Source organism: Bufo bufo, chromosome 7, assembly GCF_905171765.1.
Source record: "Bufo bufo chromosome 7, aBufBuf1.1, whole genome shotgun sequence".
NCBI lineage: Eukaryota > Metazoa > Chordata > Amphibia > Anura > Bufonidae > Bufo > Bufo bufo.
In genome coordinates, this window is record NC_053395.1 from 210651567 (window position 1) to 210664641 (window position 13075).

Below are 13075 nucleotides of genomic sequence, written 5' to 3' on the forward strand. Positions count from 1 at the left end.
TAATAGATTCCTCCCGCTGCGGCAACGGCCAGACACTGGGCCCGCCGCATCGGAGGATCCCTGCTGGGGCTCTGTAAGCGGCGCCGAACCCTGGGGGTCACCTCTGGACTCCAACGCGCCGGGGGGAGAGACCTCCGGGCACGAGCCCTTACCAGGAGATCCACAGGGGACCCCCCTGTCCCCTGTAGCGCAGCCTGAAGGGACTGCTGCAGACAATCTGAGCCATGCTGCAGCGCCGCTGCCCTCACAGCTGCCAGTAACTCCTCTAACGCAGACATACTTCCAACTTCAAAACCCTTCTCCAGGCAAGTGACTAACCCCGCCCCTCTCTAACTTAAATACTGCCCGCCAAACCTCCCCTGTCCCACCCTTACATCAACCAATCCTTACCCTGTGTCTTTTTTCAAAATACTTAACCCTTTCAAGGCCTACCACTTCCCCTAAGTCAAGCCGCATTTCGATACGGCTGCGCCCTGCTCCATCGCTCTCTCTCCAATGGACTCCATACAATAACATAGATGACCTAGCCTATACAGAGCTTAGCTGCCCCTATACAGTGCCAAAGTCACCCCCATACAGTCCCCGAGATCACCGTCATACAGCCCAGGACCATATATTACCCAAATCGTGACCCTCTGCCCGGCCTCACAGATGACCCATACTAATCAATGGCTGACCGAGTGGTCGCCCTAAATAGTAGCACGGTGCTTTTCTAGAGCCTCCACCAGTACGTTATAATGTTTGGTGGGCTCATAACGGTCAGACCTCCACCAACCTGACAGCGTACCCCAGCAATACACAGCCGCTGCCTACCCCTTTAATGCTGCTTTCTGGCGCCCCTGATGCCACCCCTGCGGATACGACCCCGAATACTGAGCCAAGAGCCACCTACCCAGAATGTTACCCTGAGGCGCTGGGTCAGTAATGAGTTAATAGGAATAAACAGATGCTACGTACGAAGGTTTGATGGTGCAGGAATGCTTCTCATGGATGAAAGCTCCAGCTAGTCCTCCAGCCCCGGAGTTCAGGTACTGCAAGCAGATTCAAGGATTACATTTCACTACTTCACCAATGAACCGAAAGAAACAAACTGAGTTAAGGTTTAATCAAATGCTTAAAAAGTCACTGAGGTATCTGAGAGTCTGAAATCGAGAGGCTCTGGCTGTAGTGCTGGTTCTCCCCCATGCTTTCCACTGCAGCTCTGTTTGTTTAAAAGCAAAAACTCCCCAGGAAGCCAGGGCATAAAGCACTGATATCTCCATGAATTGATTATAAACTAAGGGCAAATATGTTAAAAAAAAAAAAAAAAGAGCATCATCATGTAACCTGCACCTGCTTTTTCAGTGTTTTGACTGCGCAAAAAACGGCCCGTAAACAAACAAAAAAAAGAACACAACAAAAAAAAAACGGTTGTATGAAAGAGGCCTAACTGTTTCCATACAATGTCAAGGAGATTATATTCCTATTGGTGGAAAGTCACATGATATTTGCGCAAATTCTAAAACCGTTCAATGATAGAAACCTATCTGGGGCCTAAAGTCTGCAGGCAGCGCTGGGGTCCTAGGTTCGAATCTGACCAAGGACAACATCTGCATGGGGTTTGTATGTTCTCCCCGTGTTTGCGCGGGTTTCCTCCGGATTCTCCGGTTTCCTCCCACACTCCGAAGACATACTGATATTGAACGTAGATTGTGAGCTCTTCTGGAGACGGTGAGTAATTTCAGAATGTGTCAGCAATATAGAAGTGAGTAAAATAAAACAAAAGAAATACTCCCCTCATCCACCTGCACGGGAGGGAACACGTGCTCCACAGTGGAGGCAGCAGGACCTGACGCTCCCAGCGGCCGGGCGTCACATGATCAGGCTGGGAGTGTCAGGTCCTGCTGCCTACAGTGCAGAGCAAATGTTCCCTCACGTGCAGGTGGATGAGGTGGGTGTTTTTTTTTTTAAAAGGATCTGTTGGCTTTTTGGGAGTGGCAGTATGTGGGGCATTATATATACCGGGCACTATATGGGGGCACTTGGGTATAATGGGGCACTATGTTTTTTTTTGCCCATATATGAGATATGACAAGCGATAAGACGGCACTTTGTGACCAGTGGAGTTTCTCGCTTTGTTTTTCCTGGGAGTTTTTGGTGCGGCCATACTGGGACAATGGGTGGGACCCAGGTTAACCTTTGGGCGAGAGAACTATAATTGAGCCACCTGCAGTTCCTTGCACAGCTGGATAGTCTGGAGAGCCGTGGCCCTTTATTCTCCGGATCAGTGGGAATTCCGCAAGGTCGGACCCCCGTAGTGGAGATATGCAGTCATTTTATAAGATGAGAAAGCCCATTAAATGATAGCTGATTGCAGGGTGCTCACAGCCCAACCCTGAGAGGTATACAAAACAGGACAACTCCTTGAACATGTCAGTAGAAATGGCAGGCACCTTGTAAGAACACCAGCAGGCAAAGTCCACGCCCCAGTCGTGTAAGCAAATGTCAACATTTCCAACGGCATGTGCCAAATCTAAGCCGACATAGCATCCCTGGAAAAAAAAAGAAAAAAAAAATTTAGATATTTTTATATATATATATATATATATATATATATATATATATATATATATATATATATATATATATATATATCTCACATTTAAGTAATTAGAATAAGTTACATATAAATATTTAGGTTACAGATGCCTCAATGTGATTTTATGACAGCGCAATTACCAAAAAAATACACAAGAGGGCAGCAGTGCAATAGCTATAACTGCAAACAGCACACTGCAGGAGGCGGCTCTGGGTGACAGTTCTGCATCACTATTGCCTGTATTGGAAGGCTGTGTCTCTTACAGCTCAGTATATAATGGGTGTACAGTAATATACATTGCTTATGCCATATTCCTGCATGTCCATGTCCTATATCTGAGCATATACTCCACACCGATGACATATGCCACCCACAACCACATTATGGTCCTCTTGTGTACCTCTGATTTTTATATTCTGTTGTGCAATCATGGAGGACTCCATGCAGAACTGTACAAGGCTGTGCAAATAGCTTTGCAATGTGCAAATAGCCCTAAAGCGGAAATGGTGCAAGCTCTTGGGACAAAAGATACCGCTGGGGGGCATACGGTGTAGGGAAATTGGGGTCAATTGAAATAATTTCCCTAAAGGGAATGTCCATGGTTTTGGAAAAACATGGCAGTTTTCTTTAAAATATAGCGCCATACCTGTTCATGGGTTGAATCTGCAGTACCTCCCCCGACCTGTGGTCAGACGTGGCACTGTTTGTGGAACCAAGTAATGACGTTTTACTAATCCTACACTCCATATAAAGCAGCATTATGTCTAGTGCAGGGTCTGCAGGGCGCTTTGTATCCCTGTGTCAGTATGGATGCCATCACGGCGGTCCCAGACATCCGAAATATGCCTAGTTCATTTTCTTAGCCTAAGGGTCCATTCACACGTCGGCAAATGGGTCCGCATCCGTTCCGCAATATCGGGAACGGGTGCGGACCCATTCATTCCCAATGGGGCAGAACGGGATGCGGAGAGCACACTATGTGCTCTCCGCATCCGCATTTCCGGAGTGCGGCCCCGAACTTCGCAGCTCCGCAAAAAAAATAGAACATGTCCTATTCTTCTCCGCAATTGCGGACATGAATAGGCAGTTCTATAGGGGGTGCCGGCCGGCTCGTCTTCTTTCTTCTTCTTTGATGACCCGGGAGGAAAAGGACCTTTGGTGATGTCACTGCGCTCCTCACATGGTCCATCACTATGGTGATGGATCATGTAATGGACCATGTGATGAGCGCAGTGACGTCACTAAAGGTCCTTTTCTAACAGATCATCAAAGAAGAAGAAAGAAGACGAGCTGGGCAGCGTGAACAAGTGGATGAGGCGAGTTTAATTTTATTTATTTATTTTTTAACCCCTCCATCCCTAATTTACTTAGCATTCTGTATTAAGAATGCTATTATTTTCCCTTATAACCATGTTATAAGGGAAAATATTAAAATCTACACAACACCTAACCCAAACTCGAACTTCAGTAAAGAAGTCCGGGTTTGGGTCTAGGTAAATGCATTGCACTCGCGCAAAAAAAACTGAAGAACGCAATGCAATCGCATACAAAACTCACCCCACTCGCAGGCAAAATTGCACGATTTTCCCGCGACGCACCCGCATCCTATCCGGCCCTCACACGCAACGCTCGTGTGAAAGAGGCCTAATAGTAAGCCATATGCAGAACCCCTCCTCCACATCATGTAAGCTCGCACTCTATGTTTAGCAGTAAGCGGGGAGCTTTTGCACTATAGGGCTACATCCAATGTATTCATGTAGAGGTGCCTATGTATTACTATGGCCAGCCATAGAGCCATTAAGCTACAGTGTAACTAGGAACTATTGGGACCCTATATCAGAAATGACGAGGGAGCCTGATAGCCTAGTGAAAACCTACCCTCTAACACCATATTTTTCATCCATCCGTCCACCATTCAGTGCATCTTCCTAATTTATATCAGTCAGAGCTTCATTTTACTGCTACAGAGCCAGAGACACACATTTCCATCAGACATAATCAAAGAAGTCTGTCTGCTGCCACCAGGGGGAGCTTAGGAGCACAAATCAGACAATTTCTGTAAAGGGGTATTCCCATCTCAGGGCATATTGCTAGGAGAAATTAAAGTCAAATAGGTGCAGGTCCCACATCTAGGACCCCGTCCTATGTCCAGAACGTGCCCTGGAAGCGAAGGAGAGCGCACAGCGCAAGCGCCGCCTCCTTCCATTAACAGCTGCTGGTTCGGCTATTCCTCTCAGTCCCAAAGTAGTGAGCGGAGAGATGGCTGTGCATGCTCGGAGCACTCTGCGTTCACCGCTGTGGGACTTCAGACAATAGCCAATTGCACTCACTTGGCAGAACTCCCATAGCAGTGAATGGAGGGCACGCTGCACATGAGCAGTGCACTCTCCTTTGCTTCGAGGGGTTGCACAAGTCTGACTTTGATGGCATGTCCTAGCAATAGGCCATCAAAGTCTGGAATGAGATATCACCTTACTGGCTTGTTCACACGACAGTTGCCCCTCTGTGCTGTGGACCGCAAATTGCGGTCCGCAATGGACAGGTACCGGACGTGGGGCTGCCGCATGAGGATCGCGACCCAAGTGAATGGGGTCCGCGATCCGTCCGTTCCGCAAAAATATAGAGCAAGTTCTATCTTTTTGCGGTGCGGAGGCACGGAACAGAACCCACGGAAGCACTCTGTAGTGCTTCCATAGAGTCTTGTTCCGTGGTTCCATTCCTCACCGCATCTCCGGATTTGTGGACCCATTGAAGTGAATGGGTCCGCATCCGTGATGTGGAATGCACACGGCCGATGCTCCATGCATTGCGGACCTGCAGTATGCAGGCCGCAATACGGCAACGGAGGGGCAACGGCCATGTGAATGAGCCCTTAAATTGTATGCAGTAAGCTCCTAAGCTCCCTCTAGTGGTGACAATGAAGGGGTTTTAGCGCTCTTTATCAGGAAAATAGCGCACCATGTACTATAACAATATGTTATGAAATTAATCAGTATAGATTGTTGAACCTGAAATATTGATAAATATGGATAAAATAATATTTAACCCGGACTTGAATAGAGAAACACAGTAATTTATTTTGGTTGAAAAGTCTACATTAGGTATTTCAAACACTGGCAACGAAAATCAGTAATGTCTGGGGGCTACTTCATTTTGGAATTATTATATATGTCCTAGTACACATACATTATAGGACTTTTGCCTGTTATCAGGCCTCTATGTCTTCATGTGGCCACCCAGTGGCTGGGATGTGTACTGCAGCCAGTCAAGGGTTTTGTTAACATGTTGCAAAATTGTATTGAATTGGTTTCCATGAGAAATTGGAGTCCTTAACCAAATTAGAGCTCAGATAAGAGTGGACATGTCGTTAATTAACTGTCTTCTAGGCAATGTTCGCTGCTGCAATTCACCTTGTAACAAAAAGAATACGTAAAACCCCCCTGGCTCTTAAATGTATAGAACTAAATACAATTGAATGACCAGAATATATATATATATATATATATATAAAATTATTTTTTATTTTTTTTACAGGACTCTCCATAAGCTTACATTGAATGACTTGAAATGCTAAGTTTACATCATGGCCACTAGATGGCAGCCTTCTCCCAAGAACTGGATTCTCAGGCTGAAGACTTGGAGACAGATTAGAGGCTCTAAAAGTAAAATAATGACTCATTTCTTAAGGGCCAAACATACTGTTCTTTTCTGAGACATTTTACGTAGCAGCAAATTAATATATCAGTCAAAGTACAATCATTTAGAGATACTGGCATTCAGAAACCTGGGAAATAATGATAAATGGCTGCCTATTCCGCTTAACTGCTGATTCATATGTCCTGAGTGCCTTAATGCTAGATTTATGCAATGTATCCAGCAGCAGATGATGGGGGTGATTACATGGGATTGGCAGTTATGTCTATTTACAGAATTCTATTTCATCATTGCAGTGAAATTCCTTTAATCCAGATTTGACGGGTGGCGGATTATCAGCCGCACTGAATGACGGGATGGCCCTGGGAAAAAACATTGAAATACTTTTCTAAGTTATCCTCCTATTCTTAGAATGTAGATGGTCTCACCCTTCTGCATTTTCTGGATTATTGGAATTTCTGGAATATCAGGTCCTTGATTTAAGTTTCTGATTTGGCATAGCCTCTAAATATTAGTATGTCTTAGCATTACCCCAAAATTTACAGTAAAAGGGCAGAGCTTTGAATTTGAGGTCGGGGTCACCTGCCGGTAGTGTGACTTGAAGCTCTCATGCAGAATCTGTATTAGGGTCTGGGGGGGTACCCCAGTATTTGTAGTGCTGGCGTCTTCCTGGGAGGCAGAGGGGGCACCAGAGCCCTGGTAGATGCTCCCTATGCACCCGCTATAGCAGGGATAGCCAACCTGTGGCCCTCCAGCTGTTGAAAAACTCCCATCATGCTTGGCTGTAGGATGATAACTGTAGGCTTTCTGGGCATGCTGGGAGTTGTAGTTTTGCAACAGCTGGAGAGCCGCAGGTTGGGCATCGCTGCCCGATAGCTACTCCTCTGATGTCGTGTTTTGGATCCCACCTTATAACTGGAGATATGCAAGGAAGCGTCAATACTTCTTTCAGAAAGGCCAAGATGCTTTACTTTAATAACATTTCTGGCACCGATGGCGCCTGACGGACCTTACTGGTTTATACTGGGGTCCGTTGTATTCTCGCATGCTGCATGCCTTACAAGACCTGACATCCATTTCTTCACTGCCTCACCGCCATGGCCACCGTCCAAGCTTTTTTAGCCCAGCGCACGGACTTAAATTTGGAGCAGCGAGGAGATGAGCCGTCTCCCCTCCACATTAGCATCAAGATCTCTCTTCAGAATGAAATATAGACTTGCAAAATAAGGCAAACAGCTTGAATGTCTGCCATTTATGATAATTCCTATTTTTTCCATAAGTTTCCGGCTTGCATTGAATATCTAGGACCCCTGTCTGCCAGAGCAGTGGGGGGAAGGGGGGGGTGATAAAGCGGAGAGTAAAACCATAACCAAAAATCCAGCAGGTTTGGTCAGGTCACAGCAAGATCACATTGACCGTCATTAGAGGCAATGCTCCAGGGCCACATTGTGATCCTCATGTAGCCATAGCCTAGTACAAACAATATGGCACAGATTCACCCTTAAAGGGGTTGTCCTACTTCCGCAAATGGCATTTATCATATAGAGAAAGGTAATACAAGGCACTTACTAATGTATTGTGATCGTACATATTGCCTCCTTTGCTGGCTGGGTTCATTTTTCCATTACATTAGACACTGCTTGTTTCAATGGTTACGACCACCCTGCAATCCAGCAGCTGTGGTCGTGCTTGCACACTATAGGGCTGCAGAGGTGGTTGTAACCCTTGGAAACGAGCAGTGTATAATGTGATGGAAAATTCACCCAGCCAGCAAAGGAATCCCAATACATTAGTAAGTGCCTTGTATTACCATATTTTCCACTTTATAGGACGCACTTCTTCCCCCCCAAAAGTTAGGGGAAAATGTGCGAGACATGGGGAGCGGGGAGTAAAGCACTGCTAGTGCTGCTTGCACTCACTTCTCCCTGCTTGATCTTCTCTGGGCACTGTGCTGTAGTGTCCTGACTGCACCAGGATGTAGTGTGTGCACTGTGACCTGACACTTTACACAATCAGGTCACAGTGCAGGGTGGGCCGGAGAAGACCAGGGAGCGATGACTGCAGCAGAGACTTGGAGACTAGTGGCAGAGCAGGAGAGGTAAGTGAATTTATTTATTTCTGATGGGCATCTGATCGGAGGTCTCACATAGGGGGTCTGATCTAAACTCTGATCGGGTTCTAATCTGAGGTCTCATATAGGGGGTCTGATCTGAGTTCTGATGGGGGTCTGATCTGAGGTCTCACATAGGTAGCCTGATGTGAACTCTGATGAGCATCTGATCTGAGGTCTCACAAAGGGGGTCTGATGTGAGCTCTGACCGGGGACTGATCTGAGGTCTGAAATGGGGGGTCTGATCTGATACTGATGTCTGACATGGATGCCTGATCTTTTATGCGGGTCTGATCTGAGGCCTGACATGGGATCTGATCTAGGAGTCTGATTTGAGGTCTGACATGATGGTCTGATCTGAGGTCTGATGTGGGGGTCTGATCTAAAGTTTGATATGGGGGTCTGATATGGTGGTCAGATTTGATATGTGGGTCTGTTCTGAGGTCTGATATGGGGTCTGATCTGAGGTTTGATAAAGGGGATCTGATCTGAGGTCTGATGTGGGGGTCTGATCTGAAGTCTGATTAAGATTGAGATATTTTATTATTTTCCTCCTCTAAAAATTAGGTGCATCTTATCAGGTGCGTCTTAGGCCTCATGCACACGACCGTTGTGTGCACCCGTGGCCGTTGTGCCGTTTTCTGTTTTTTTTCGCGGACCCATTGACTTTCAATGGGTCCGTGGAAAAATCGGAAAATGCACCGTTTTGCAGCCGCATCCGTGATCCGTATTTCCTGGCCTAAATAGGACAGGTCTTATTTTTTTCACGGCCAACGGTTCACGGACCCATTCAAGTCAATGGGTCCGTGAAAGAACACGGATGCACACAAGATTGGCATCCGTGTCCGTGATCCGTGGCCGTAGGTTAGTTTTTATACAGACGGATCCGAAGATCCGTCTGCATAAAAGCTTTTTCATAGCTGAGTTTTCACTTCGTGAAAACTCAGAACCGACAGTATATTCTAACACAGAGGCGTTCCCATGGTGATGGGGACGCTTCAGGTTAGAATATACTAACAGAACTGTGTACATGACTGCCCCCTGCTGCCTGGAAGGTGCTGCCAGGCAGCAGGGGGCAGCCCCCCCCCCCCTGTAGTTAACACATTGGGGGGCCCCCCCCTCCCTCCCCTGTAGTTAACTCATTGGTGGCCAGTGCGGCCGGCCCCCCCTCCCCTGTAGTTAACTCGTTGGTGGCCAGTAGGCCCCCCCTCCCTCCCCTGTAGTTAACTCGTTGGTGGCCAGTGGGCCTTCTCCCCTCCCTCCCCCTCCTAATTAAAATCTCCCCCCTATCATTGGTGGCAGCGGAGTGTACCGATCGGAGTCCCAGTTTAATCGCTGGGGCTCCGATCGGGAACCATGGCAACCAGGACGCTACTGCAGTCCCGGTTGCCATGGTTACTTAGCAATTTGTAGAACCATTATACTTACCTGCGAGCTGCGATGGTCTGCGTCCGGTCGGGAGCTCCTCCTACTGTGTTAACTACAGGGGGGGGGGGGGCTGCCCCCTGCTGCCTGGCAGCACCTGCCAGGCAGCAGGGGGCAGTCATGTACACAGTTCTTTTAGTATATTCTAACCTGAAGCGTCCCCATCACCATGGGAACGCCTCTGTGTTAGAATATACTGTCGGATTTGAGTTTCACGATGTAACTCAAATCCGACGGTATATTCTAACATAGAGGCGTTCCCATGGTGATGGGGACGCTTCAAGTTAAAATATACCATCGGATTGGAGAAAACTCCGATCCGATGGTATATTAACTCCTGACTTTACATTGAAAGTCAATGGGGGACGGATCCGTTTGAAATTGCACCATATTGTGTCAATGTCAAACGGATCCGTCCCCATTGACTTGACTTGGATCCGTTTGGCTCCGCACGGCCAGGCGGACACCAAAACGACTTTTTTTTCATGTCCGTGGATCCTCCAAAAATCAAGGAAGACCCACGGACGAAAAAACGGTCATGGATCACGGAAAAACGGAACCCCGTTTTGCGGACCGCAAAAAAATACGGTCGTGTGCATGAGGCCTTATAAAACAAAAAATACGGTAACTTTAACTACATGACATCATATACAGAGTCTGGTAACTTTGCAAATACTTGCATGCACCTTTTTAAATGGAACTCAACCCATCCATCAGCTAATTGCTGCAGGTCCAACTCCTCTACCCCTATTGATCGGCCTATACCAGTGTGGGGGGGGTATGGTGCCTATGTAATGTGTGGACGAAAAAATAAAAAATAAATTGCTTCCACAACCTTCAATCAAAGCAAAAACCAGAATAAACAGCAGGAAAAGCCACGCAGCTATCACTATGCAAGACTCCAGCAATGCGAGCACATATCTCCAGTTAATACCATCTAGAGGTTTATGATGCGGCTTCCATCTACAGAACCATCCTTGGCGGCTGAGCACATAATGGCCGTCTTATCTTGTCTACAGGAGGAGGACTCTCAGAGTGCGTGTAATTAACCTTGTAAAATCCACCCTGATAATCTGTTAATCACTCAGATCATGTTGAGGGTTTGTAAGAAAATGCAGCGTGACTTTAATCCATGGATGCGGCCCGGGCCGCGGTTTCATCTCCCTTAACAGTGAGCGCAATTTATTCCAAGCAAAGGGAACACCGTGCGTTCTTCTTCTGACGCCTTAACAAACCACATTGTTAAAAAAAAAAGGTTTCTAGCTATAAAGGAGCTGGCGTATGAATGTGACGCGCCTCCTGTGAAGACACCAACTAGAATGTTAGGGAATTGCAATGTAAGCAATTACCTGATGGGCACCCATGGAAATACATAGGGTTTTGTCAAAGGGAAGGGGCACTAGAAAACTCATTCACAAGTGTCAGAAAAGCAGACAAGTGTAGGCAATTAAGGTTGCCGGGTTTGTGAGAGGGGAGGCGGGACATGGCCTATTTATGCCGACCACTCCTGCTCACACTCGTCGGTTCGAGCGCTTCGGATCGACACGCGTGGATCATCACCTCAGAGTGACGGGAGTTTGAGGCTCGTTCACGCACTGGGCTATTTTTCGTCGCGGCAAAGGGAGGTCTCTGCAGACTGCTCGACCGACACTGGCTCACGCTGAGCATACTACGATTTCCTCAGGTCCGCCCGGCGCAGCTGCTGCCCTCACCCTCCTCCCCGTGTTTCATCTGCAGCGGTCCGATTCATCCGGGCCGCACAACATGTGTAACGGCATCTACCCCCTCACCTGCTCTTGCCCTGCAGTCGGCACACGCACCCTCTGGCCGCCCTCACCGGCACCTCGTCGCTCCTCCAGCGCGCCATGTGTTTGGCAGCTCCCCATGCGTCGGGTCTGGTTCAGCTGGGTCCGACGTGATGGCGGGAGCGCTGGTTGGTGGCACACATATGATGATCGCCACCTACCGGCCACTGTTGGTATTGCACATGTCTAGTGGTGCCTCATGTTGATTCAGTAGGATCTGATAATCCAGTTTAGGGTAGCTGGGGTGGTAGGGTGTTTGGGGGAGGTAGTTGTCCAGCAGGGAAAATAAATGAATTGACATATGTTAAAAAAAAAAAAAAAAAAAAAACCCACAGCGTTTAGCCATACTTGCAGGCATTAGTCGGTCACGACTACAGACTCATTATAAAGCCCTGCCACGACTGCAGGCATTAGTCTGTCACGACTACAGACCCGTTACGAAGCCCTGCCACGACTGCAGGCATTAGTCTGTCACGACTACAGACCCGTTACGAAGCCCTGCCACGACTGCAGGCATTACTCTGTCACGTCTACTGACTCGATTGGCCTCCGGTCACGACTTCAGGCACCCGTCCGTCACGAAGCCCCGGACAACAAGACCATTTCATGTGGGGAGGTCTCTGTTGTGCTTAAGTCAAGGGACGTCAGGTTGAATAGGAAGCCGAGTGTCGCTGAATTTGTGTTGGCCTTCAGCCTCTATCGGGACGTGGTGTGCACCGTTAACCCCCTCAGAAGGGAGGAATTAGATTTATATTTATTTAAGGTGGTCGATTTAAGGTACAAATACGGTGGCACCGCGTTTTACGACTACCACCGTTCCTTTTCAGCCAAGGCGGCAGCCACTCTCACCCAGTGTAACCAGTCCGTGGATTGGTCACAGGTTGATACGGAGCTGTTTTGCCGTCACTTTGCGGGGCTTAAGGCTCCGACCTGCTCAGGTTGCGGATCCTAAGCCCATACGGCCGGCTGGTTTCAGAGAGTGGTAGCTCGTCAGGGCCTTCTGTAGCTGGCACTCCCCCGGCCCAGCCGGCTAGTAGGATTCTCTCGTCCTGCGACAAGTTGGGTCGCCCCGTTAAATATCTTGGCAAATCGGCATTATGTAATAATTTCAATTACGCAGTGTGCCACTACGATTAATGTAGGTTGCTTCATTTATGTACGCTGTGTTTCAGGGCCCACCCCCGCGCTGCTTGCACGCAGAAGGGTGGTAGTCATGCATGACTAAGCGTGGTCAACGTGGATCTCCTCGCCTGTTTTCTAGCCAGTCATCCAAACTCAGTTTGGGTACAGTTCGTACTCAACGGCCTACGTTACGGCTTTCACACAGGTTTGCTTGCCCTTCCTCAAGCCCCGCATGAGTGCAGGAACTTGTTGTCGGCAATCAGAGATCTGGAAACAGTCACACAGTTGCTAGAGCTAGACAAAGGATATTTGGTCGGCCCAGTGGCACAGCCCCCGTACGATTGTCGGAGGGTTAACCCGGTCGGGGTGGTGACTGGCAAG

General features: G+C 47.9%; 1 protein-coding gene across 2 annotated transcripts in view; it reads right to left on the reverse strand.

Annotated features, from left to right (window-relative positions):
- The window catches only part of KYNU (kynureninase), a 114580-nt gene that overhangs the window by 35834 nt on the left and 65671 nt on the right, over positions 1-13075 (reverse strand). For both annotated transcript variants that reach the window (XM_040440014.1, XM_040440013.1), the window contains exons 9-10: positions 2433-2531; positions 958-1031 (exon numbers count right to left, since the gene is read on the reverse strand). In XM_040440014.1, the coding sequence (XP_040295948.1) occupies positions 958-1031; positions 2433-2531 (173 nt within the window). The remainder of the gene's footprint in view (positions 1-957; positions 1032-2432; positions 2532-13075) is intronic.